At 38.0% G+C, this 27,812-nt stretch overlaps 1 protein-coding gene across 3 annotated transcripts in view; it reads right to left on the bottom strand.

The window, feature by feature from the left end:
• Nucleotides 1-1,451: 1,451 nt before the first annotated feature.
• Nucleotides 1,452-27,812, bottom strand: part of LOC124159594 (1-phosphatidylinositol 4,5-bisphosphate phosphodiesterase gamma-1) — a 182,621-nt gene continuing 156,260 nt past the window's right edge. For all 3 annotated transcript variants that reach the window (XM_046535512.1, XM_046535514.1, XM_046535513.1), the window contains 8 exons: nucleotides 26,318-26,536; nucleotides 18,672-18,878; nucleotides 17,649-17,763; nucleotides 15,494-15,642; nucleotides 8,315-8,432; nucleotides 3,813-3,952; nucleotides 3,620-3,727; nucleotides 1,452-2,610 (listed from right to left, as the gene is read on the bottom strand). In XM_046535512.1, the coding sequence (XP_046391468.1) occupies nucleotides 2,491-2,610; nucleotides 3,620-3,727; nucleotides 3,813-3,952; nucleotides 8,315-8,432; nucleotides 15,494-15,642; nucleotides 17,649-17,763; nucleotides 18,672-18,878; nucleotides 26,318-26,536 (1,176 nt within the window). In that variant the 3' untranslated portion in view covers nucleotides 1,452-2,490. The remainder of the gene's footprint in view (nucleotides 2,611-3,619; nucleotides 3,728-3,812; nucleotides 3,953-8,314; nucleotides 8,433-15,493; nucleotides 15,643-17,648; nucleotides 17,764-18,671; nucleotides 18,879-26,317; nucleotides 26,537-27,812) is intronic.

Below are 27,812 nucleotides of genomic sequence, written 5' to 3'. Positions count from 1 at the left end.
TCATACGGCGTCTACTTTATCATTAATTATAATTGCAGCAATCATTGACATGAGACAATTTTTTTATCGTCATTATGGCGTTTAGGTATTTTAGCAGTGTCATTACAAACGCCGAGATACGATGACTACAAGGGTTGGTGTGCGCTAAAATGTTAATTTTTTCTTTGCTTATACTGACCAACTTCCACATTAAAAATGAAAACCACTCTTGCAAAAGCACATACCATTAAAGGCTCGCAATATGCGTACAGGCATAATTAATAAGAACACAAAGCGAATATAAAATGCCATATATGTCGAACACTTGTAATTCACATTACTCCAAAGGGAGTTTACTTACTCAGTACATACCTCAGTACCTTGTACTCAGTACCTACCAGTTTACCTCAGTAGCAGTGCTAAAAGAACCATTCTGAAATATAATTTCAACTAACAAATAGGATGAAACAAAAGTTGATAACCCTGGACCGGGCGCGCTGGCGTATAAAATACGTTAATCTTTGAAAACCAAGGATTTCGACATTGTACGTACATTCTGGGCTATAATGGTCTCGTGTATTCTTACAATGTACTTTGACTGCCTATAATGCGAGTTTTCAAAGTTCGAGGTATTGTAGCTAATTTTTTAGATCAGCAAGATGAACCCGTCACCAGTGGAGTACAAATTACGCCGTGCGACCTGCCGTGTACCTTCATATCTGTATCACCTATAAATGTACTAATTTCAACAAATAAAGATTAACTTTAACAAAAATCGTTTGTTATCATATATGCACATATCATGGGCAAAGTACGCATTTTGCCCGGTCGTGTAAAAAAACAGTCGCGCCATAATTCTTTAACCAAACTACTTTCAGTTTATAAATTACGTAGGTCTACGGGGAAGATGCTATATTTTGACTCAACACACTTTCTGGTGTGACTGAGGTACCTATTAATTAAATTATTATAATATAAATATCAATTTGATCTTACAATACCTTCAAATGATCTTCAAAACAGAATATAATCGATAGGTAAGAGTCAGGAGCAGCCTTGAACCATTTATTCCGTATAGCTTGTGCTTAAGGCACGGGAATGAATATCTTCTCCAGGCTTTTGTTTCGACGTCGAGATGAAATTTGGAACAAAAAATCATTTATAATTCTATTTTGAATTCATATTTTCGGTACTAGACGACATTTTTAGGAAGCAAACTCCACCGATTCCCGGAAACTCTCGCCGCGCTAAAGAAGGCGACGGAATACAGCGATACTCCACTGGTGACTACTGCCTTGTGACGTCACATCTCAATCAAGATGGAGGCACTGTGTTTCAGCGCAACATGAAATTTTCCGACTTTCAAAACGTTTTAAAGTGCATACCCCAGATGCAGAAAATAAAAGTGACTATACTAATGTTTCTTTTTTAGGCTAAACTTTCAAATTCAGCAATTAAAAAAAATTAGTGCACTTCCCTATTTATAGGAAGTAAGAAAACAAAATATTTGGCAATAAAGAATAAATAATGGTATGCAATATGGTGTAGTGAGAATTAAATTATCTTTCCTAAAACAATGAGTAAAATAATTTCATACCTAATTAATGTTCTCCAAAATAAAAGCAAATTTACCTCATCCAATTCTAATAAAGGCAAATTAACCCCATCTTTGCACGTCAAAGGCACAACCCCTCAGCCAGCCATCACCATGGAGGCTCTTTTGATTCCCTTGTCACAATATTTCCCACACCTGTGGACGAGATTGCATGACTTAATGCTGATTTTCTTAACCAATTTAAAACCTCCTCACTTCTCCCTGAATTCTCTGTTTTCCCTGACCTTTAACAACCCAATGGCTGTGTTAAATGTTTACTGCAAGCAAACAGTACCATGGTTAGGTACAAAGGAAATTGAATTAATATAATATCCACTTGAAATGCACACCTTCCGCAAAACTAACTCTCTCCAAGACCTGTGAAATAGTTTGCGTGCATTATATGATACGTAAAAATGCAAAATAATGACCAATGCAAGGCATAAAACGTCAGTAATGGAGAGATGAAACTCCACAGCTCGCTCTCTCCTTCCAACTAGTCCACTAGTCCCACTTTAGTCGATGGGAAAGATAAATAAAGTTCGATCGAGGGTGGTGGAGGGTCAAATAATGAGAGCAGCACAGCCAATCTCTCTCCAGCAGGAATGAATTATTCCCAGCAGAGCTTTGGACTGAGAATGGAATGATGGTGAGCAGACCACAACGGAGCGCAACACCCGAGGCACGGAGGACGGGGTGAGCGACACACACTTTGGGCAGAAGCAAGACTATATTACAAAAGGTGGACGATGTGACCATGTATATAAATAAAACTCGACGAGTGAGGTGCCTCCCACCACTGCATCAAACACTGCCTCCGGTGACCATTGTGCACGGGCGCAATCGATTTGTGGCCACTCCCACCACGCATGCAAACACGCTGATATGGCATGAGACAAGGGATCGCGTGCGCATCCTCAGATGTGGCCAATGGCGGACGGAAGCAACACTTCCTCAACGTCTCCCGAAGACATCCTCACTGGGTCCATGGGGGAGGCCGCCGTGGTGCCCGAAGTCCTTCGTCCTCCACCATTCTCCTGAGCAGAGAGGAAGGACCCTCAGATAATACACAACACCAAAGAGTAATGATGCAAGATAACACATGTGCCATTCAAATTTATCTGATTTTGAATGAATAAGAAAAGAATAAGGCCATAGCACTGCTGAATCCTCCTTTCAGCCTTTTTCTCCCACTCTGTTTATTGGTTGAAGACAGTTTCGCAAGCACTGCTACTCATGTCTACAGATCAAAGACAAGTGTGACAGGTAACCGCACACTAGAACCTGAAGACCAAAGTAATAGTTCTAGCCTAACTGCCCTTGACCGATAAACAGCTATACGAGAGGAGACCAGTAAGGTGGATCCAAGCCGTCATTCTAAATTCATTGGACAAAAAAATATTTTGATTAAACCAGCATGATCAGCGCACACTTATATAATGATGATAATAATAATTTTATTTACCCTCACACTTTGATTTTACAGCTGAATAACTAGATTTCAAAGAGAAGGTGGTCTCCAAGGTCATAGGACCAGAATTGAGCCACCATCAAATAACAAAAATGTATGCCAATAAAAGAAAATAACTATGCCTTAAATAAAAGCATGAGTGTTTTAAAGAAATAACATCAAAGTAAATTTTCAATTATTTCTTGTGAGAAAATCCAGTCTTTGGCAAGTGTTAACATTTTATTTGATGACTTAATTTTTTTAATTTTAGCAGGAAGTAAATAAAATAACTTTGGCTCCACGTAAAGAAAACAATGTTTATATAATGTTAACCTTGGTCTGTTTACATCACTACTCATGACTCACTCCTTAAATTATATTTATCACATCCACTCAGCATATTGGCACTTCTGGCATAAAACAATTTTAGGACTTTGAATAAATACAAATGCCTTAGTGGCAACAATTTTAGGGCCACAAACAAGGGAAATGAGTGTTCATAAGAATTTTTGGACAATATTACCTGAATATTTTTTTTGCAGAACGAGTACACACTTGAATGAATGTTACATTACATTTAAGATGGTGGAGCTTACCAAAGGATTACGGATAGCCAAGTGGACAAGCAATGTAGCCAGCTCCAATTCTTCTCCAAAGCCATTCCTTAGAGGGATGCTTCGACAGCCAGTGCGTAAGCACAATACCTGAAGCAAAAAACACAACCACTCATTCACACACACATACCACTTTGAAATAGAATTTATAGGACTGGTAAATATTGAAACTTACAGGATAAGTAGCTTGGCCGATGAAATTGGAATCACCAAACATGTCCTCATCTTGGACAACAAATCGGAGTAATGCAAAGTGCGGATTGAAAACATCAAAGTCGCAGATTTCATTCCAGATGGGATTAAAGCCATTGTCAGCTGAAATAATATACATAGGTAAAGCACAGTTAATCAAAAAGGTAATTTCAAATTCACACGTTAATTATACAAAGCAAATTCTATAGTTTGAAATTTCACAGGGCATAAACCTGTATAAAATAAAACAATCCCTTTTCTCTATCAACTTGTCCACCTACGTAACACCTTAACCTGGGAAAGGGCGTGCAAGATGTAAATGACATCCCACGGCTCATCATTGATGCCATTGTATTGCCCATCACTGTGCCTACAATGTTGCTAGTTCTCATTCTTTCAAGTCCCTCACATTTTGACAAAATACTGCCAGTAGTCCATAAAATTTCATTTCGCTTTGGAATTACAATGAGTTTGAGGTTTGTCCTGAGGTGTTACCTTCAGTGTTCCTCCTCACCATGCTCCCTACCACGTTCCGTTCCTCTACCAAGCCGTCACACATCCTCTTTCCCCCATCTACACTCTGGCCAACATTGTAAGAAATGTCACTTCCTGATTAACAGCTGACTTTCAATACACTTAAACTCTTTCATACGATAATCTTTTCCTAGAATAGTTACTCTACTCTAACTGTAAATATATACAGAGCTTATGATAAAGAAACGAATTTTACCAGTCTCCACGGTGAGCTTAGTATTTCTCCGAATATAGTCCCCCTCGAATACAGTCCCCCTTGAACATATTCCCCCCCTCTAATTTGAGGCTTCAGTTTCGGGGAAAAAATTTTGAAAATACGTTTGAATATAGTCCCCCCCTTTACTTTAACCATGGGTAGTTTTGGAAAAAAAGGGGGGACATTGGTTGATTGTTTCTTCTGATATTTTGATGACTTTATCATGACTAAAGTGACATAACATACAAACACTAATATTTCACATTTTTATGGCACTTTTTCTTGGAATTGGGATGCAACGCAAATGAATACCTAGGAAATTAGAAATGTCATTGGGCTCTGAATTCTTGCAGGAAGGATGAGGGATAGTGATTGGAATTTGGACGAGCTTTAGGAACAGGACAGGCAGGCCATAGATGTATTTTATTCAGCAATGCCTCTCGACCGCTTTAAATTCCTCCTTTGGTGTTTGCGTTTTAATAATAGGAATGACCAAAATCAGAGAAAGTTTATTGATGAACTCACACATGTTCGAGAGATTTCTGAGGTTTTTGTCAAAATTTGCAAAAAATTTTAGACTAGAGGAATACGCAGACCTTGATGAGCAATTCGGAGGCTTCAAAAGAAGACGGCCCTTTCGGCAGAACATAAGAAATAAGCCAGCCAAACATGGGATTAAATAATTTTCTACAACCTATTATACGAAGATGTGGATGCTGTTGATGAAATTATGGATAAATTATTCTGCATCCTGAAAAACTCGTCGCAGGCAATTGAAAATATTTTTTCACACCATTGACATTCATGCAGTCAATGCTAGAGCTATATTTGTATTTTTTTAAATAATTGAGACAAAATCTTTCGACTAACTTTTCAAAGATATACGTTTGTCCTTGGAAAATGGGAATATTAAAAAAAGATCAATAGCAAAAATTTTGCCTAAATCACTACACAACAAGACTTCAAACCTTGTCCATCAAGATGAATGTACAGAGCCTTCGGAATTGAAATGTTCAACGTCATCCTACTGTAAAGTCATATCTCAAAACATGAAATCATACTATATCAGGCATAAAAAGCTGTGTGTAGAAAATATACATCAGAAAAATAGTTGTTAATTTTGTCAATTAGGTTAGCCACACATCTAAAAATTGACTAATTTTTGATATTTGAGGAAAACTGAAATAATTTCTCAAAATTTTGTAGTAATAATATTCGTTTGCAATTTATTTGCTTATACAAATTGCGTTTAAATACAAAAAATGACAATTTTATTTCAAGATTTCAGTTGAGAAGTTCTTTTTGACATTGAGTTTTTATGACATCAAAATTTGGAAATTATGAAAGCTAGTTTTTTTCTTTTTAAGAATGTAGAACTTTACATTTAGTATATTTAATGACATATTTCATGTCTTACAACCCAAACTTGGAAAGTTATTATCATATTATGGTAATAATGTAAAAATAAATAGCTAACATCAATTTAACACGGAGGGAGTACTTAAAAAAGAAGACAAAATAACTATATCACTCCAAGGAAAGAAGAAAAAAATATATTATTTGGGGTGTCGTTAACACTCCTCGCACTTTCTAACATTACATTTTGCCATGACCCCTCTTCCAGGTTAAATATTCTTAAAATGGTTCATTAAGCTAAAGGAAATTCATATACATATTTCATTTGAAATTATGCTCTGAAGATATTACACCATGGTTAGCAAAACTTTCTTTCGCCAGAAACAAACAATCAAAGTCACGCATCAAGTAAAGCGTACTCCTGGTAATTCAATTTTCATCAAAGCAAATATACTGACATTGCTCCTTGCTCCTATATTATTTTGTGCCTGGTTGGTCATGGAAAATACAGATGAATTTTTCGAGTATTCCACATTCCATCATAACTTCAACCTCTTCAACACAAACACGCATATTAATTAACAATCGCTCTCCTCCAAAATGCAAAAGGAGCCTATCATTTTGCCTCAATGCCATAGAATAAGTTGCAAGGTAGCATTAAAAGTACAGTAGAACCTCTAATTTAGCAAGTTGAAGGGACCTAAATTTTTTAATATTGTAGACCAGACGGTTTGTAAATAGGTCGTGTTATTCCTATAATAATAATAATTTATTTTGTCTAGAGACCTTACAGCAAAAGATATAAGACACGTCATGAAAGGAAAAAAATGCATATATAATGCGCAGGAAGTTTATTATAAATTCTGAGGCCCAGCTCGTGTGGGCCCAGCTTTGATCTGTTAGTCCTAATGGAATGATAATGAAGGTTATTACAATTCCTAGTTTCATATTTGTGAACATCACAATTGAGCATAAACAAATCAAGATTATAACGTACAAAATTTAAAATTGATAATAAATATACACACGGGAGTGGAAGAATGTTAAGTGCTTTAAAAATAGGCTTGGAGGGAGCATCAAAAGGTTTTTTTGCAATGATTCTAATTGCACGTTTTTGTAATGTGAACACCTTGGAGGCATGAGGGGATGAGCCCCAAAAAATTATATTGTATGACATTCGAGAATAAAAGATACCGTAATACAATGTAAGAAGAATATTTAAATCAACAGAGTTCCTAAGGTGTCTTAATAGATAGCAGATTGAACTTAGTTTATTGGCTAAGAAGTCAATATTCATCTCATAGGACATATTACTACATAAGTATGCACCAAGGAATTTTGTGTGGGACACATTCTCAATAGACTTTTTATCCAATCTAATTAGGATGCTCTCGAGAACATTGCTATTACCACAAAATTGAACAGTGTGTGTCTTTTGTGTGTTTAAAATCAATTTGTTAGCTGTACACCAGCTTAAAATACTATTTCTAGCTGCATGCATTTTTCCACCCATGGCCCATATGGTAACCCTAATAAATATCACAACACTCACCTTCTTTTGCCATTATTTAAGGAAAAATGGGGAAATATTGAAATACTACCAGTCATGACCTTACACAGCATATCGAATCGAAGATAAAAATTTTGCCTACCTGTGTCAGAATTTTTAACTTTCCATTGGAGGCATTGTCAAATGAAGCTTATTGAAACACAGCACAGCGATGACTTTGTCATTTATTTAACTGACCTGTAATTACCAAGGATGAAACCTTCAGACACCCCCAAAATTAAAACCCTTGAAGTGAGAGGGGGCCCAGGGAAAGGAACTCATTCCTCCCCAAACATGTGATCAGCACATGCCTGTGTTTTAGTGCAGGGTGAGCTCTACCCATACCAATACAAACCAACCTTCAGGTGGAATCATTGGGTGAGTGAGTGAGTGAGTATATGAAGTGACCCAAACAAGGGCCACAATCCGTAATTTGGATTACTTCCTCCCATTCCCATTTTTCATAATAAATTACTTCTTTCAGACTTTGCTGTCATCTTTAAATGCAAGTTATAAATAAGTAATACATCATGGGGGAGGGGGGGGGACATAAATAAAGCTGGGTGGAGTATTCACGAAGAGTGGAAGTTTATCAGGATTTTTCTTGACATCACAAGCATAAGATAAGATGTGAATGGAGGGAATTGCTTGTGCATCTACTTTGATGAAAAGATGTTCACCAGCTAGAATTTGACAAAAGAATAATTAAACGTGAAATATTATTATTAAATGTGCCTTTATAGATGAATTTTGCCGACGATCTGAGTCAACAATATGATACTGAAAACAATGTTTTCTAATCAGCTACGACATGGACTCAAATTTGTCACCTTCCTAAAGAAATACTTACCAATGGCTTTGGTGGTCAGTTTCACTCCAGTGTCAAAGTCAGCACCAATGACCTCCACTTCAACAAATGGACTAGCGCTGCCACGGCCTGTCTTGCTTAAATGCCTCGCACCAATCACCTGTTAAAACATCATCATATATATATACATATTAACATATGTATTCCTACCAAAATTATTCATCACTTAATATGATTGAATCACATGTTGGGAATGTACAAAAAGTATATGAGATCAAGAAAAAAGTTACTTTCTTTTTCAGTGTTGTAACCAGATTCCAATACATATTCAAATTCCCTGATTGCTCCCAGACAAAAACCTTCCTTTCCCCGACTTTTCTCCACCTTCTTTCCATTAATAAATACTATAACTTAAACTCGATGGTTTCAGGCTTTACTTTGTGAAAATGCATAGTAAAGAATTAAAAAGTTATGGTACTTTTTTCACAGAATTTATTTAAGTCAACCAGTTTCGTCGCAAAGGTGACATCTTCAGGTACAGACTTTGTTATTTTGGTTTTTATTTTGCTGTTATTACGCGAGTGCCCAAGACTCAAGTTCAGGGCCTGTGAGACCTGTTACATAGGCCAGACTCGACGTTTGCTCCGAGTACGAACAGAAGAACACAAAAGGCATTTAAGAAATAGGGAGATAAACTAATAGCATTTTTTGAAGCACCAATGTGAGAGTGACCACATGAGCCATTTTGTCCCAGAAATTCTCCACCTTGAGAAAAAGGGGAGAAGGATGGACTGTTGGAGGAGTTAGAGATAAGAAAGCACATTAGGAATGGGATTTTAGCTAATGAGAATATTTTTGTCAACCATTCCCCCTCTTGGAAATTCCCCTGAAGTTGAGTGACGCTCTAACCCCAACTTAACCACCGCACCGGTCCCAGAATTTCCTTAAGCATCCATTACCCAACCCACTACACAACCCTCCCCAACCAATGGGTAAAAACAACCAAATAAACAACTAAATAACAACCAAAATAACAAACTCCGAACCTAAAGGTGTCGCCTTTGCAAGGAAACCAGTCAACTTAAATAAATTCTCTGAAAAAAGTACCATATCTTTTTAATTCTTTATCAAATAGCTTTTTTGAAGAGTGACAGTAAATAAAAATAATATTCTTTAATGCATACATTTATCATTTATTTTTAAAATGTACACTAAAAACCTCCATACAATGAATTTGTTGGCACCGTCGGGAAAACTCATGACTTTGCTAACAGGGTTTTTACTACACAGTGGTAATGTACAGGTTACCTCTTCACAAAAGAATCAAAATCCATATTCCAAATTGTATCTGTACCATGGACGGCAGTAGGAAAAAATTCGGCTCGTTTGAAAGCGGCTACAGGTATGTAACATTTTGGCGAGAGCAACAAACTGACAAACCCTTAAATGTGTGCGTTAGCCAGCAACTCTCAAAAGAAAAAAAAACAAACTGACAAACCCTTAAATGTGTGCGTTAGCCAGCAACTCTCAAAAGAAAAAAAAACAAACTGACAAACCCTTAAATGTGTGCGTTAGCCAGCAACTCTCAAAAGAAAAAAAAGTGGACGCCATAAAATCAGAAAGTAATATATGCGTTTTTAAATAATTTTTTTCTCCACTTTTTGTCCTTTCAGACCATTTTGGCTTGGGGCACCAAATTCAAATCCCCACGACCGTACAGCGCCGGTTCCAAAGTATCGACTTTAAGCGATCGGTTCTCCATACCGGTTCCACAAGCCAAGAACCGGGTACCAGAACTGACCCATCCCTAAACTTTACATTCCAGAGGGAGGACAGGTTGGGAAAATACAGCGGCTGTCAGCAACGAGAGGTGGGATGAGGCAGTAAGGATATCAATGATGATATAATATTATATGCATGAGCCCATATTTAGGGCGAAATGGCTCCTGTATTGCTAATTTTAACAGGGATTTGATGATTCTGTGCATTAAGTTTTTGCGAAAGCACCTTGCTAACTATTCAGGAGGGAGGCGGTGTCTGGCTGTCTTTTGTCCTGGAAGTACTGAATCGTAAGGTATGGGCTTGAACTATATTCATGAGAGAACGTGCGAAGGGCTTCAGTTAGTGCCTCGTGAGTGTCTAAGCAACAAACAGAAGAGAAGTAGTAGCCGGGACTAAACATGACAGCAGTGATGAAGAAGATGAAAGTGAGGAGGAGTATCTAAAATATTGGCCTCTATTTACCACCAAATTATTTTGCAGGCTACTCGTAATGAAGAGGCACTTCCAACTCTAGCCATGAACTTTCTTCTAGCACTCCTACCAGTTCCCCATTCCTAGAGATCTTCTATCCAAAATCTTTGTTTACTCCCTCCTACTGCCTTTTGCTGATCTTCCTGACACCCAATTTATGCATCCCAAACCCCCCTCCACTAGCATTCTCCCCTTTCCCTCAGGTTACAGGGCTTGAGTGCATCGTAAAAGAAACACGGCCCCCATTCGTAGTCTCAGGCAAGGCTGAAGGCCCTTTACCCACCCCTCTTCCTCCAGTATGAATAAGTTTTTATCAGCACGCCCCGTAATCAATCCAACTTTCTCCATTATATTCGGTTATGCCTCCATTCATCCCACAGAGGTGTGGCATAAGCCAGTGGCGGATGAAGAGGAGGAGGGGAGGGGTGGCCACCCCCTCTTATTCTTGAAAAGATTGAAAAGATACAAATCTTAAGAGTAGATCATCAATTTAGGTTTTTATATCACCAGCTTAACCCACAATGTTTAAAATTTGTAGCTGAACATCTAAAAACCATGAGACACTTATCAGACCGGTCGTGACATATAGAGCAGAAACGTGGAGCATCTCCGCTGGAAACAAGCATGCTCTGCGAATATTTGAACAGAAGGTTTTGCGAAAGATATATGGTCCTGTGACAGATGGGGTAACTTGGAGGATAAGAACAAACAAGGAAATAGAAAATATTATCTGAGGCGAAGACATAGTGAGTTTTGTGATGACCCAACGGCTAGCTTGGCTAGGTCATGTAAAAAGAATGAGTGAAGAAAGGATGCCTAAGAAGATTCTACATGGAAATATGGATCTAAAGAGAAAAAGAGGAAGACCGAGGAAAAGATGGATGCAGGATGTGGAAGAAGACATAAAGGCTATGAGGATTGTTAGATGGTGGGAGAAAGTGCAGAACAGGAGAGAATGGACAGGCGTTTTGAGGGAGGCCAAAGCCCATACCGGGTTGTAGTGCCAAGGAAGTAGTAAGTAGTATCTAAAAACCACTTGTCTACACTTACCAGACCTCAGACGTGTTACTACTTAGAGGTAATGCTTACCATCAAGGACCCTTGGAAAGTAAAACTCGGAGCAGTTAATATATGGTACTTTGCGGTTCTACTCCGAACTTATTAAATTAACACTCATTGAAAAAATTACCCGTAAATGTAAAATATAGGCGGACCCCGACTTTCGTACATAATGTGTTCCCGAAAACTTGTACGAAAGTCGAATGTACGAAAGTCAAACCATTGACTTCCATACTAATTAGGGGTTACGTTCCAGAAGAGCGGAATATACGTACTGAAACCTTTTTTTTCACGGAATTCATTTCAATTGACTTAATTTTAATAATATGTTAATAAAACTCCTCAAATCATCTAATTTCTGTCGAAAATACGCAGAAAATGCAAATAAAAGTTTAAAAAACAAGAACTCCGTTGGCTATCGAGTGAAACTTCCTCTTGGCGTTTAAGTTGACATTCCACTTATTATGTCCACTATAAATAAAAAGACATATCAAGAAGCATAACAAAATGTAGTTGTTGAACCTGCACTCTGGATACCTTTTAATTTTTACACCAAAATTCGACATTTGGCAGGTGACATTCGTGATCGCGTATATTTCGTACGTTTTTAAAAAAAAAGACAAAAGACAAACGGAATTCGTGTGATATTTCGTGCAATATCGTTGCTCAAGGTGTACACATGAATTAAACAGCACTCAAACGAAAAAACACAATTAGATAGAAGATCTTACTAGTTTTATTGAAAGCTATTCGATGATGTCTAGTCAACTTCTTTTGAAAAATATCTTCAATGAAGGCTTTCTTCTTCTTTTGATAAAGGAGCCTATAGCAGGCAGTCTCTCTCCCAAATAAATCACCTAAATTAGAGTCAACTACCAACAATTCCCTTCATTATATACGTTCGTATTGTTCGCATATACTGCCATTTGAAACAATTGAATGTTGGGATGCGCAATAAACATCGTGGGAATTTTAAAAAAATTACAGACCAACGTCCGAAGGTCCGAATTTAGCGTACAAAAGTCAAGTAAAAGGTGTCAATTTTGAACGTACGAAAGTGCGAATTGTACGAAAGTCGAGGACCGCCTGTACAGCGAAACCTCTCTTTAGCAGAACCATCGGGAACATCTCTCGGGACCATCATAATCATATAATCCATCACTTTTGTCTGTTTTTCCTTTCTTTCTGTACAACACAACTCTCTACATTGCCAATAGCCCCATGTGAGATGCTAAATCAATCAGTGTTACCTTTGTTGAGACTACATTCTGCTAGTTCTTGTAATGAAACCAACATTTCTCTGTAGGAATTTTTGTTTTCTTTACATATTACGGCTATATTTACTTCTTCATCGGATTCATAGGTTTTGTCTTCTTTTATACTGTCTGTCAGGGAAGCAAAACATTGTTTAACAGTTGATGTTTTAATACATTCACTGCCAAATTAATCCAATTAATGGCATCCAGTCCTGATATTTGTTTGATTGCCGCCGACACTGTATTCGCAGTATCTTCAGCAGCTAATAGTGATCGCATCATGTAATTCCTACATTGTGCCTTAAGCAATCTAATTACTCCCTGATCCATTGGCTGAGTGAAGCTATATTATAGCTGAGTTTATAGTTGTGTTTCCCGAAAACCAGGCTAGCTCCACATCAGCAAGGCGAATTTTAGAGTGACAGTTTGCATTATCAGGGAAAGGTTTGCCCTCCCTACCTTTCCTCTTCAGTTCGGCATTGAAACTTTTAAGCCACTCTTCCAAGATTGAAGCAGTGTTCCATGCTTTTTTAATTATTCTACATTTGATCAGTGGCTTCTCAAGGAGGAAATAAATAAAATAAATTTCAACGAGTTTGAAGCATTGTGGACGAGCTGATTTCCCAATGACGAGCTGATTTCCCGATGACAAGACGCTTTAGGAGTCCCTATCATATATTTACCAATGACAATGGTCAAATGCTCTTAAAAAGTGCTTCCCTCCAACAGAATAATGAATAAGTGTAAATGTAACAACTGTTTCCATTTATTTTCAATTTCAAGAAATAGAACTCGGTATCACATGGTCGAGAGTCTTTAATCTATACATGAACCGTGCATTTCAACTCCTCTACGGTTGGTTCTCTACCATATCCTCGTCGTTTGACTCGCCAACAACAATGCTCCAAACAATATTGTGTCTTACTCTGAAGCTCTCCATTAGAGGCTTTAAAATCAAATAAACTCCTTTGCCTTTTTTTGTACCATTGGACCTGACAATGGAATATTCCTCGATCTTGCTCGCACAAACCATTCCCTGCCTAATTCGTTTAATTCTTCCTGTTCGTAGAGAGGTGTTTTCCTCTTTGAATGTAAACTCAGGCCTAAAATAATGGACAGAAACAACAATTATTTTATGGTGTGTCCTTCCACAAACTATTGTGGTATATGATATGAAGAAATATGTTTCTAGGTTTTTCCCTTTCAAAGTTTTTCTGAATTTCATCCTTCTTCTAAATTGCATCATAAACTTGTGACTTTCCACACTTAAACTTCTCATATACCTATCTCCCTCATTCTCGTTCAAAACACTCGATCAAGTCCAGTTTATTTTTCAGCGATAATATGTTACACGGCATGGCGGAAATCAATCAGCAGTTCCTCTTATTCTGAGCATTCTGTGTTGTAGCCTTACACCGTCAGCAGCACGTAGGAGAATGATTCCTTCTAATTTGGTTGCGAGCAAGGATGCACTAAATATCTGTGTACGCAGAGAGAGGAGAGGGCTCTACGAGTTGGAGGGAAGGTGAGCATGCCAACTTGGGCTGGCGAAATTGTTAAGAAAGAGAGGGGTGACGGGAGGGAAGGGGGGGGAGTGTTATTGAGAATTTGACGAAATGTACATGAAACGAAACTCACAGCGGGACATTAGGCACTAGAGGAGGGTTAACGCTAGGTTTACGGAGACGTGGAAGTGTTTTGGTCAAGATTGATGCCCGAGTCCCACGCGTGACGAGGCATCAGTCAACAATGACGTAGACCACGGAGAACGAACAACACCTCTGGCTGGGTCTGTTTTAAGGATTGTTTTTTTAGGCAGAGGGCTTTACAGAACATTTTAGGATTTCATTCCTTAATACTTAATAGTAAAAATTTTCCTTGGGATTGTTTTCGACAATTCCACTTAACCCAGATGCACGTGCCCAGGAATCGATTCCATTTCCCCGTTTAACAGTTTCCGTTTAACAGAGGGCACTAATACACGTAAAACCCTATTACAACCGCCAAGACCAATAATATTTTCCGGATAAGAGAGGTTTCCGCTTAACTCACTTTCCCCTAAAGGCTAAAGGTTTCACTCTATTAAGTTTTTTTTACCAAAATTCAGCCAAGAGGAGTTTTTTTTCCTTCTATGGGCCCAAGCAAAGACTTTCCTGTAAAGGGTTCTTGTAGTCTAGAGATTCATTGCGGGAGGTTTTTCTAATATGTATTTCCCAGTGGGAGGGTCCGGGACTGAGGCTATGACTTCAAAATATGGAGGTTTCCCAAACATTTCGCTGTATGGTAGTTTGTTGTATAGAGGTTTTACTCTATTTATTTACAATGAACAATCAGAGAAAAAGAAACATGTTAACTTAATTTCAGTCAAATAAAAGTTACAAAAATGCAAGTCTTCAGCCAGCCAACATCAAGGCAGTACTTTTCATCATAACATAACTTTTCCCAGAAGCCATGGATTCACAAGATTCCTTGACTTTTCCCCATTTTTCCAATTCCAAATTTCCTGACTTCATCGTCATTCCCCTGACTTGTAACATCTCTAACTGCTCATTCCTTAGAGTAAGTAGCAAAGCAAAGCACGCTACAACAAAAGGGTGACACTACAATGATTTCTACAACCCCACGGGTAAGTTTCCAAGCAAAAGCCACTTACCCGTATGGACAAAGCCAATGGCTCCACACCAACCAATGCATTCTTGAAATATGGATCAAAATCATTGCGAAACATAAAGTCTGGCCTCAATATATATCCACAGGACCCATTTTCTCGAAATTTTGCCTGATTTAGATGCATAGGTTTATCTGGAAGGAAATATTCAATTGCCAATTACTGAGAGTACATGATTTCACAGTCAACAAAACCTGTCAATAATGCTATCATTTAAAATATACCTCGTCTAATTTGCACAAAACTTACTCATAAAAATAATTATTCAAAAACATTTTATACATACATAGAGGTCCATAAAAGTGGTTTTATTTTATGCTAAAATCCTTTTTAAAACTATGCGAAATTGGTGTTATAGAAAATCTTGACTAGTGTTATCATAATATACAATTTTTGCACATTTCTAGGTGTTTTAATATTTTTTCGGTTCACATTTTGTGAATGCTTATACTTTTATTAAGCATTTTACATAACATTTAATATAATTTCCATTGCAAAAAATTTCTGATAAAATCAAATGAAGGAAATGGTTCAAGTTGAGATAATATAGAGTGAGCAAGTGTCGTCTCGTCTGAAAGCGGCCTGAATCTCACGGTACCGTGCCATAACCGGCAGCTGGCGAAAAGTCATTTTGTCTGAAAGGGACTTCAACATATGCGACTGTGTGTATTTCACGCCGAAGATAAGGCCGGATTGAAATGGGCCCCATGGTGACCACGGCAACTGTCGACAGTGCTGTGCCGTCAATGGTGCCATTTGACTCATTAGCAGGCATCCATAGAGACCTATGGTTATTTGAAAGCACAGTAGATGGCGGCCGGTAAAAATTTGGATCTGAAAGCAGTAATTCCTATCTTCTTTGCCGTGTTTGGTCACTTTCAGGTGAGCTGACTTTTCGCTGGCAGCCGTCCACGGCATGGTGCCGTACTTTCAAATAACCATAGGTCTCCATGGATGTCTTCAGATAAGTCGAATTTCACCGTTGATGGCCGCCGGGGTCACCATGGCACCCATTTCAATCCAGCCCTGCACTGTGCCGTCTACAGCGTTTAATACACACATTGCTACTTCAAGGCCGCTTTTAGGCACGACGACTTTTCGCTGGCCATCGTTCACGGTACGGTACCGTGAAAATTCAGGCCCCTTTCAGACGAGAAGATTCTCTGCATTTCACGGCACAGTGCTGAGAACGGTGACCAGCAAAAATTCTTCTCGTCTGAAAGTGGCCTTAAAATTCTTTCAGCACATTATTGATTCAAAATATCTAATTCTTCATGAGAGCAAGCATGTCATTCCAGATATTTCTGAGAATTTTAAGATTGATAAACGTGAATCGAAGAGAGAGGCTGTGATTAATTTAACGGCAAATACCAGTGGATACATCACTACAGTGCGCAATGTCACGCAGATGCAATATACACGAGACAAAACAAGCCAATTGACCTTAGAATCATAATGAGATAGCGGGAATGAACATCAGCAGCATTAAACAATGAAGGCTTAGGCTTTGATCAGTTATGACTCCTTACATTTGATTTTTTCCCTAATTTACATAAGATTTGGGAAAAAGCAAAATTTTGTTTTATTAACCAATTTCCCAGTATTTCGCTTCATTTCGCGATATAGCATCTCGCAAATTTCACAGATCTCTACATATGCACTATTATCTCTGGGAAACTTATGAAATGCAATGGTCTAATGAATATTATTGTTGAAGGATATGTGGATTGCAAGATGGCCAGAGGTAGAACATAAATGAGATAACCTCATGGTGCAGCTGATGAAGGATAAAAAATTATGGAGGTGTTGGTGAGTGGAGAATTGAGTGGAGAGCAGCATCAAACCAATATTAGGATTAATGACTGCTGGAGATGATGATGATGATTGCATCACAGAAAAAAACGCTTTATTAGCATTCATGCACAGAAAAGGTAAAAATTGTGTAGTTCTCCCCGAGAAACACAATGGGTATTTCTTTTCAACTTAAACCATGTGCCGATTCAGAGTGTATGAGCTGGCCAAGGTAATAAGGTGAAGTAGGTGAAAGCACCCTTTATGGAACTCAAACCCACCCCTTCGCAACCTTCCCCTCACTTTTCCCTGGCCTGCAAAAAAACCTGAAAATGCATGAGTGTCACACCTGGAGTCTGGTAGTTGAGCGCAACCATTTGACAGCCAGAGTTCCAAGCAGGAACCGGGTTATAGTTGGATGAGTCAATTCGCTGTCCCTTGGGGTACACTCGGCTGAACTGGTACTGAAAAACAATGCAGCAGGAAATCAGCAAAAAATTCATCATCAAATGCATATTGGTCAAAGTTATAAAAATAACAAAAATATGGACAGAGGACTTGACAAACAAACATTGCACTTTCTGGAGACTAATCAAAAGTGCATCGTTTTGGTCAAAAACGACAACAGTAGCACTAACATATAAACAGCTGTGGTAAGCAAACATTTCATCATTCACTGATCAGGAAATGGAGTTTTTGAACAAAAGTTTTATGTTTTCCCCCATTCTTCCACTATCAAGAAATCTATTGATAACGCATCAGCTAACTGAGATGTGGCACTTTGTAAGCAGTCGTTTGGAACTAAACAACACAAAGCAGATTACATTTCTCTGTGTATCTCATCGTGAAAGCATTTGAAATGTAGCATTACTGAAGAATAATGGAGATAAAATGAATTGACAGTGTTAGTAATGAGGAATGCTCAGAAGAAAAAAAGAGAATTCTTTTAAAAACCCTAAGCAGAAGGCAGGACAACTTAGTCAGCCACATAATGAGACAAGATGACCTGACAAAGACATTTGTAGGAGGACAGGAAAAACAGAAGGAGACTCCCCAAATGAGTTGCATAGAACACATTATTAAAGACGTAAAAGAGAAGAAACATTTAACAATGAAAAGGCTGGCAGGTAGGAGAGTGGATCATGCAGAGGTAGCTGCATCATACCAACGTTAACTTATGATGTGATGGTAACACACTGCTTACTGAAGCACCTTACCTGCACCACAATAATGAAGGGAGGAGATGAAATAATGCATGATTAATGACTCTCAAAGATGCAATTATCTGAAACCTTGATTTTTGAAATTTTCACCTTAACAAGCATACAAATTGTATACTACTACATATATGCATAGCTAAACCTTTACTAACCTGATGGTATTTTAAAAAGAACTTATTCTCCTGGGTGCAAATCAGTTTCTCCGCTTTTGTCTCTGGGAACGATGACATTTCATAAAAAATAAAACCCTGCCTTTTAATTCGCTCCATATTGAAGGCCACTGAGCGGCAATAAACAATCAAATTGGACATTTCCTTAGCAATTCGCCAAGCTTTCTCCATTTCCTTGTGTTGACTCTCCTGAGAAGGTAAGAACACGACTTAAAATGAAAACATTAACAGCAAAAAATTCTATAGTCACTAAATTTTCACTTTCATGGTTAAATAGGAGATCAAATTATATATGTAATGGCCTTCTCTCTGCACCTAAGTTAAAAGTTAAGGCTTCTAAGGACATACTTGATATAAATACAAGAAAGTAATGGTGGTATTCTCACCCCAAGTACAAGACACATACTATGGATTAATTCCTAATGGATAATGGTTAAAGACATCAACCTCTTGTATGTATAGCCAATGTTGAACATCATCAGAGTAAATGATCATGTGATGTCACACTATGCCACTACTTTATGTAATTCCTGGTGATAAAGAGGGGCACTTTTTACTTTAGAAGGAGCAGCTGAGGACTGTAGCCTGTAGGGTTTCTATCCTCCGATCCTTACCACATGGTGAAAATGACCCCAACTGTCAGTTATCTCTCACCAAATACTTTACCATAGATAATACGGAGCACACAGCACATGGGATATTCTGTAATTAAGATTTTTTCCCGTGTTTAAATCACTTTCTTTAAGTGAGCAATTGAAATAACTGTGCCGTCAGTGATGAATGAACAACAATAGATTAGAAACAATAGAATAGAAAGAGCCCATAAAAATTGCTCCTTTTTAAAATGTTTATACATTAAAAAAGAATTTTCCCATGAAATTTTGGCAATGGTAGATTGAATCCACCGGGTATACCTTCTCTGTCAGCATTCTTCTGCGAATTCATCTCCGGAACCTTCGACTAATGAGCCGCGTGATTTTACCGCACGGAATATTTTACTTTCCCATTTCTTATAACAACACCAGACACTTTTTGTAATTCGATATAATCAGGGTTCCCACTCTACCTGAACAATGAAATTCACGGCTTTTTCCAGGTTTTCACGGTTATTTTTCACGTTTTCATGGTTTTTTTAAGGTTTTCACGGTCTCAATTTTGCTAAATTCACAGTCCGTTAATAAGCCAACAATAAGAAAATCACTGGCCGTATATCAACAGAAAATTAACGTACGCGAAAAACGCCGTGAATGTTAACGCCGCAATGAAAAGTGATATCTGTTATGACGTGATCTATCGTTTGAAAAATTCAGGGCCGACTAAAGGACCAGCCCAACCGCGCTCTTGCCCGGACGCCGAATACCCTTCGGACCTTCTTCCGTCCGGACACTCGAGGTCCTTTTTTAATTCCTCGCTGACAATGAGAGATTGTTTTTTGCGCACGTTGTTATTACTGCACAGTAACCGAATTTCCCCCACCCCAATATTTCTTATTTAACGTAAAATATTTTATTTAAATTGTTTATAGAATATAATAAATTGATTCTTTCTTATTCAGCGGAAAATATTTTATAAAAATTGTTAATAGAACATAATAAATCGAAAAACAATTTCATACACCGTATTAGCACGAATCTAAGACGAACACGATTCTAAGACTACCCTCCTTTTTTGGAACTCCACTAGGGGACAATTTTTCTTTATTAATAACGATACGATTATCAAATGAATGCGGAAAAACGATCAATGCTTAATTTTTTTTGCTAGATTGCCTATGTCCCAGGAAACGCAGGATTTTGGCGAGTAATTAAGAAATTCATTAAAGGTTTCAAAACAATATTTTAGATAATAACAGGAATAGTAGTACTTTATCAAGACACATACGTCATATTGTTGATTCGACCCATATCTCTTTCAAAATTCTGAATGTTTGCTCTCCACTCGGCATTTACACTGCTATTATGGATTTCAGTCAGATGTAAAAATTCTTATCCATCAAACACCATTTCCAGTACACGTATTCACGAGAGCAATGTGCATGTTGTGCCTAAAACAACCGCATTCGCCGGTGCAGTGACTGGTTGTGAGATGGATCACGAAGGCCAAAAATAGTCAATTACTTGAATTGTTCCTGTCTAATGAATATATTTTTAATACAATTGAGGTAGTGTGTAAAGCATGAACAATGTTGCGTTAATCGTCAGCGGCACGCCCACCTGGATCTTCGCCTTCATATCTCTACTTGTTTTCTCCAGGTAGCTCACTCTACCCCCACCCCTACCGTCAATTGCTAGCGGACAACCCAAGGCGCTCTGCAATATTCACGCGCATCTAGCCCGGATTCTTTTCTTCATGTTCAATTATATTCAGTCCATCTCTTAAAGTTCTCAATAGTTTCTTCGGAGGGGCCATGGTCGGAAGACGACTAAAATTAAACTAGTGAAAATGACTTTATTAAACCCACATGGAAAACACTCGGTGGTTCGAAGTCCAGCCACCCCGGAAAGTAGGGAACCACTCGTGCGAGGTGAAGTTCGGAACTGATGCTATCGCGTACGGGGGTACGCAGAGCACACTGCAGAGGGCGAAGCGTGACCATAGGACTGCGCCATGAAATTTTTTACCCTAAAGATGCCCATTCTTTTCTAATTAGCGTAGCGCCAGATGATCAGATGAATTCAGATTGTTAGTAGGGAGAAACAAAAATCCTGAGAAGATATCCCTTCGTCAGTAACTCTGACAAGTGAGACTACTAGTAGTAGTATAGCTCGTAAATTGATAACTGATAACAACCTGGTATCATGTTTTCGGAACAAAATGCCGAATTAACTGCCGTAAGCTCAGCTATGAGGATATCGCGTTTCGCCAAAAATCACCATCGTATTTTTCCATCTATTTCCTTGCTTAACCTGGATCCGCCCAATGTAACATAAATGTCACACCCTGTATCGCTCCACTGTAATGGCTCTTGCATCGTTCGGGCACGGTATATTGTTGTGTTTTATACCTTATAAGAAAGAGGAAGCTAAGTGCTTCAATTCAAGGTAAGAATTGTCAAGTGAGAGTGAAGACCTATCCTTTGAGTACCCCTGGTACTTATGCGCCTTCCCTAGACACTAAAAATGGACGTTCGCTTTGTGTAAATATTTAATTTTTTCATTAACTATACGCGCTACAGCGACAATTTTTGGTATGTATCAACATAATGATACAAAATTATTAATAATACATTAATATGTTTGGTATTGCTTTCCGTTTCTGTAATATACTCTGATAAATGTCACTGTGACATAAATGTCACATTGGGCGGATCCCTATGCAAATCTTCAAAGTTTCGAATTTTATGCTCTAGTTAGAATTTATTCCATTTTCAACGTTTTTTCCTTCGTATTCCCGCCAAAAGACTTTTTATTTATCAATTAGTCGATAAATTTGCATTTATTAACTTTTATTCCGGTAATTACTTTTGAATTAAATATTTTAATATTAGGGATATTGATAGCTCAGAGATATTACACTGTGTGAAGCCATATAGCTTCCGGAAAACGAAGACTTTGACGAAGTACAATATACCTTGAGCTACCAGAAGCAGCAATTGTCACTGATGAGGACATTGCAGATGACCAGGCTGGTGGACTTGTGGAAAATTTAACGGGAAGACAACTTCGGGCAAGAGTGGAGCTTGTTTTGCAGCTTGATAATGATAATACTAATGAATTTCAAGAGAAGTCCTGAAGTATTTCGGTACCAGTTAGATGTAAGGAAAAGGATTCGAAGTCAACGAAGCTTACATCACTTCTCCAATAGAAAAAAGTAAACAGAGAAGCTGCCAATTTGCGACAAGAAGGTCATTTTGTAAGAAATAGGTTATTCCCCGAAACAGATCTTCCTGAATAGAGGGAAAAATTAGGTGTAGAAATTTTTTAAATAGTTTTTTCGGATGACATTCTTTTTTCTCATGGCAGAATTAGATAATTATACTACTTCTATTGTTTTTTCATCTTCTAGTATCAGTAAAGAGGAGATGAAAATTTTCATTGGGATTTTACTGTTATGAGGTTGTAACTGGTTTCCATCCAAGCGATGCTCCTGGGAAGATTCTGGGGGTGCTCACAACTCAATGGTTACCGTAGCCTAGCGAAGGAATAGGTTCTTTGTGATGAGTAGATACCTTCACTGTGTAGACAATACGATGCCCGACATAATAGACAAATTGTGGTAGCTTCGCCGTAGATCACTAAGTTGAAAGAACGTTTCAGAGGGATTTTTCCCACTGAAAAAACTCTCTTTTGGCAGGAGTATGATTATGGAGTATTTTGGTATCCATCCTTGCATGTAATTAATTCATTTGGCGGAGGACAATCAGTTTTGGTGGTAATGGTGGAATATTTTCCTTGACTTTTGGATGTAGCTGTTCACAATCTGAAGCTGTTCACAATCTGTTCACGAGCGAAATCTGGTCATTGCATGTCACAATTAGAGATCAGGCGTGTAATAATGCAAACATTACTGACCATACATCGATGCAAAGGCAAGTATAGCCGCCGTACTACTTCATTTTCAACAGAGGCAGACAGTGAAATATGTTACGATGCTAATGATCAATTAGTCTCATAAGATTGCGTCGCCGTGCTGGAGAACATTGCGCTTCCGTCAAATGCACTGCATGCGATGCATGAAATATGGACAAATATTGCTTTACTACTTACCACTCAAAATGGTACGTATACACCGGCATTGAACTCTAAAGCAATCTTAAGTTTATATGAAACAAATTGATTCAAATTTAATTCAATTTTATAAGGTATAACACCCTTATATGTTGTGAGAATATTTTTCAAACATGTATATTTATTCTATGTATTTTCCAAAATTGGGAAATGCATTTTCAACTATTTTACTTATTAGCCATGTAAAAATATTATTTAAATGTACCTTCAACAAATCCATTGATTGTGTCAATTCAAGGTTCTGTAATTTCATAACACTACTGCCGAAAACTTAAATTTATGCATAAATTTAAAATAATTTTTCTTGATGTGTATTTGACAAGTTTATAATATAAACATTATAAATTTAAGCATACCCCAAACTTGTGAAATAGCATTGAAAAAATCCAAAACACTTCTACATCTTAAAAAATCACAATTTACATCAAAAAATTTATGAATCGCGGGCAATGGAACTCTGAAAATTATTGCTAAATTTTTAAACAATTTACTTTAAATTTAAACAAAAGCTTGAAAATAGTGTACGTAATTAATAATATGTTTTTCTAGTGTTTTTTATCATTTAAATGAACTGTGCAGCTCAAATGCGAAAAATATTTGCTTTTTCTGGGGAAATATTACCTTGCACCAAAAGACAACAGATCCGCCCAATGTGACATTTATGTCACAGCCTGTATCTCGGAAACTACACAACCGATCAACGAAATATTTTCAGAATGTAGTAAAAATGAGACGCTTACCATTCCCCTAGAATATGAATTATTAATCTCAAAAAAAATATTTTGGGCGGATCCAGGTTAAAATACGTCATGTGTGGTCTCGTTTTTTTAACGTGCAAATTACTAACATTTCAATCTAATAAAAGCATAATAGCAATTACTGAATATCATTGTTAGATACCTTTTGGGCTAATAGGTGATTCATGCAGCAGTTGACCTCCATAAACTGGGAACTTCGAAGCAGTTAGGCTGAAAAAGGTCAGTTGGTGAGAAGAGGGGGGAGCGCGAAACACGTTTCTATTGTTCTCGTGTAACTCGATATTTTTTTCAAAGCTAAGGTCTTCGTAATACAATCCTTGCGTGAGCTGGGACCTGTTTTTATTTTGAAGAAGAGGAAAGCGTCAGAAGGGGGGAGGCGAATGCTGAATGGAGGGGGATAACGGATCTTGGGAAATGCGCTAATGTTACTTTCCCACGGCACTGAGCTTCTCCCAATGGTAGTTCAATCTCTTGGGGAAGATTCCAACTATGTGCTATTCGTTATAAGCCATAAATGACACATTGTATTTATTTAGTCTCATTTTCGTCAAACGATGGATGCGGGAAAATTCTGCGTCGGAACCGCGATCTTCAAACGATCAATGTGAGAAACGATACTTCGGGGAACGATAGATGCGGGAAAAAATTAAATTGTCTATTAAGGAACTTTATTTGGGACCAGAAACGGCGAACGATCAATGCGGGAACGATAGATCGAGGTTCCACCGTATAACTTTCTTTTGAAGGCGGCAGTGTAATGACTTCTTTTCTCTGCTATCGTAATACTCTGAAACCAAAACTGAATCGATCTCTCTAATCAGAGGCAAATCATGTTCCCTTCTTACCGTTGCTCTGGGAAAAATGGAACGACTATGTAGCATAATTAATCGTAGAGGGCGTAACTTGGTGGAAATCCATAATATCACGAATACAAGGATCAAGGAAATAGCAAAGTTCTTGATCCTTGTATTCGCGAGACTATGTAGCAGTTTATATCGCGACGGCATTGAGGCTTTAACGACACAAACAAACAGCATTACCTTAGATAGCACAAAGCGGAGGAACTGGATCACCACCGACAGTAAATAACTCCACACAAACTTTCCGGTTGCGACGTAAAACTGGCAAGTTCCAGGTCGACGCATGCGACAATCGTGTAATGCTGTGTTGCCATAAGCGGAAATCTTCTCTCGTTTTCAGGGCCGCAATGCGCGAGAATTCGTAACGTCACGCCGAAAGCTCGCTGTCACCCGGTTCAAACGCAGGGAGCGTAGTGTCCACAGCGCATGGCAGGTTGTCAAGGCTAGCGGTCTTCCAGTCATAGGATTGAGGGTGTTGAATAAACGTTCAAATTTTTCGACACAATGGCCATATAGATTTAGTTTCAAAAGTGGTCGCTGCAGCCAGTGGGAAGGCTAATTGGGTGGAAGGGGGACTAAGCAGTGACCGAGGGAAGGGAAACCAAGCCAGTCGAGGAAAGTAAACAAGCTGATGAGAAGTGGTGTCATATTTCAGGAGGGGGAGAGAAAAGGCCTGCGCTGGGGAAAGATGTTTTTTTCTTCAGGCAACATTCGTTCCCACGCTTTTCTGACCCATGCGACCGCATGCGACGATGCTCGCCACAATGAATAGAAGTGCGCTAGCTACGAACGAAGATGAAATTTTCTGGGAAGGTATTATTATCAAGATTGAGAGATTTTTAAGGTTTTAAGACGAAATTCACGGCTATTTCCCGGTTTTTTCACGGTAGAGGAAATTCACGGCTAATTCACGGTTTTAAGGTTTTCACGGTTGAGTGGGAACCCTGTATAATGGTGCTAAGCCATTCCTGAGTCAAAAGGAACTGCTTTATCTTTCTGATGACAGCCCGACTCAGCCGTTGAAACATTGGGAGCATTAACCACACCCGGTAAGAAATCCGAGAAATATTCCATCAAAGGTTGAATGCCTTCATTCGGCACAAATTTTTGCCTTGTGAAAGCTGAATCGATGGATTTAATCCAGAATTTTTTTTGTTTCCATTTCAAAAATCTTTATAACTTATAGCAACACTTCAAATTATCATCTCAAAGTGTGGCACAAATATTTTAAGAATCAAGTTGGTGATACACAAATACATAATAGGAAATGCAATGCACATTACCCTGACGCTGGCATTTTGGGCCGTCTCCTTGATGGCAGCCATCCATGAGATGGCATCCTCGTCAGAATGTGCCACCACCTCAAATGGACTGCACATGTTTGGATTCTGAATCCGAAGCACCCACCACTCACGGCCTGGCCCCGGAACCTTCTCCACGACGGCACCCGTCATGTCCAGACTGCCCTTCTGCAGGCTGCCTAACAGCAGCGAATCCGCAGACTGCAATGGGATCGGCACAATTCCAATACTGCAGTAAATCAAAACTGAAGCCAACAAACTTTTGGACATGTATAGACACTTTGAGTACGGTGGCCTGTTGGCATGTGGGGCATTTCACTCCCTGAGGGTCATTTTTCAGTAATTTTTTATATCTATTAGTTACATTCTACTCTTGTTATTGTGCTGATATTTAATTCACCTCTATTTGAATTCCTCTCCTCTCATGAAAGGATAATATTAAATTATCTGTTTCATTTGGGCAGAAAAATTGCACATTTCAATTGGAGGGAGACAAAATATTATGACTCTCCTTATTGAAGTTAAAAAGTGTAAGCACGAAATAAGTACGTATTCCATTAGTAGCCCTCACAGTGTCATAATTGGTTTCCCTGAGGAAACCTACTCCTCTGTCATAATAATAATAATTTTAATAATACTTCTTGGAGTTTTAGGTCAATGTAAAACGAGTTATAGCCAACGTTTTGATTTATTTAAAATCATCCTCAGGGCTCTTAAATTTGTAAAACAACATCAATAAATATGTACAAAGTTAAGAGCCTTGAGAATGATTTTAAATAAATCAAAACGTTGGCTATAACTTGTTTTAGATTGACCTAAAACTCCAAGAAATATTATTAAATGTATTAAACAAGGTCAAGAATAGAAGGGGAAAAATAATAATAATAATAAAAGTTTTATTGGACATTAAACAAATTTGAATTTGCAATAGTCTTTGTCATATACTGTCAGTGCTGAGCTACACAATTCATGAAGTATTAAACATTTCACAAATCCCATACACATTTCCCTTTCACGATGTAGTATTTAAAATACTGAAACTCCATTTCCAAACTGTGGCAAAAGTGGTGCCACTCCATTTATTGCAATACTTACGAATTCAACTGTACAATGCAAAAATGAAAAAAAAAACAACATTATATACATACCATGATTAATTTAAAAATTCAGGAAATGCAATTATACATATTAACTTGGTCAAAAGGCATAAGCACTACATTTCTTAGCCTCCCCCCCTCCCCATTTCTCATTGTTGCAGCAAATATGTCAAGCTCTGCACACGCCCACTAACCATTATTCAAACTCATGTGCGAGCTAGCTTGGTTACAATCAAACATTCCTCGTCCCAAATTGTAAGTTGTGAAATTACCACAAAAAAGGTTGCTATTTTAAAGAAAACAGAAAATGATTCCCCATGGGGTGAAGCTACCCGTGCTATAAATGAAGTACACAATAGCTTTGAATAACTCCCATTTTT

The sequence above is a fragment of the Ischnura elegans genome, chromosome 5 (genome assembly GCF_921293095.1).
Source record: "Ischnura elegans chromosome 5, ioIscEleg1.1, whole genome shotgun sequence".
Lineage (NCBI taxonomy): Eukaryota > Metazoa > Arthropoda > Insecta > Odonata > Coenagrionidae > Ischnura > Ischnura elegans.
Note: the sequence above shows the minus strand (reverse complement) of the source record. Positions and strands in the feature narration are given on the sequence as shown.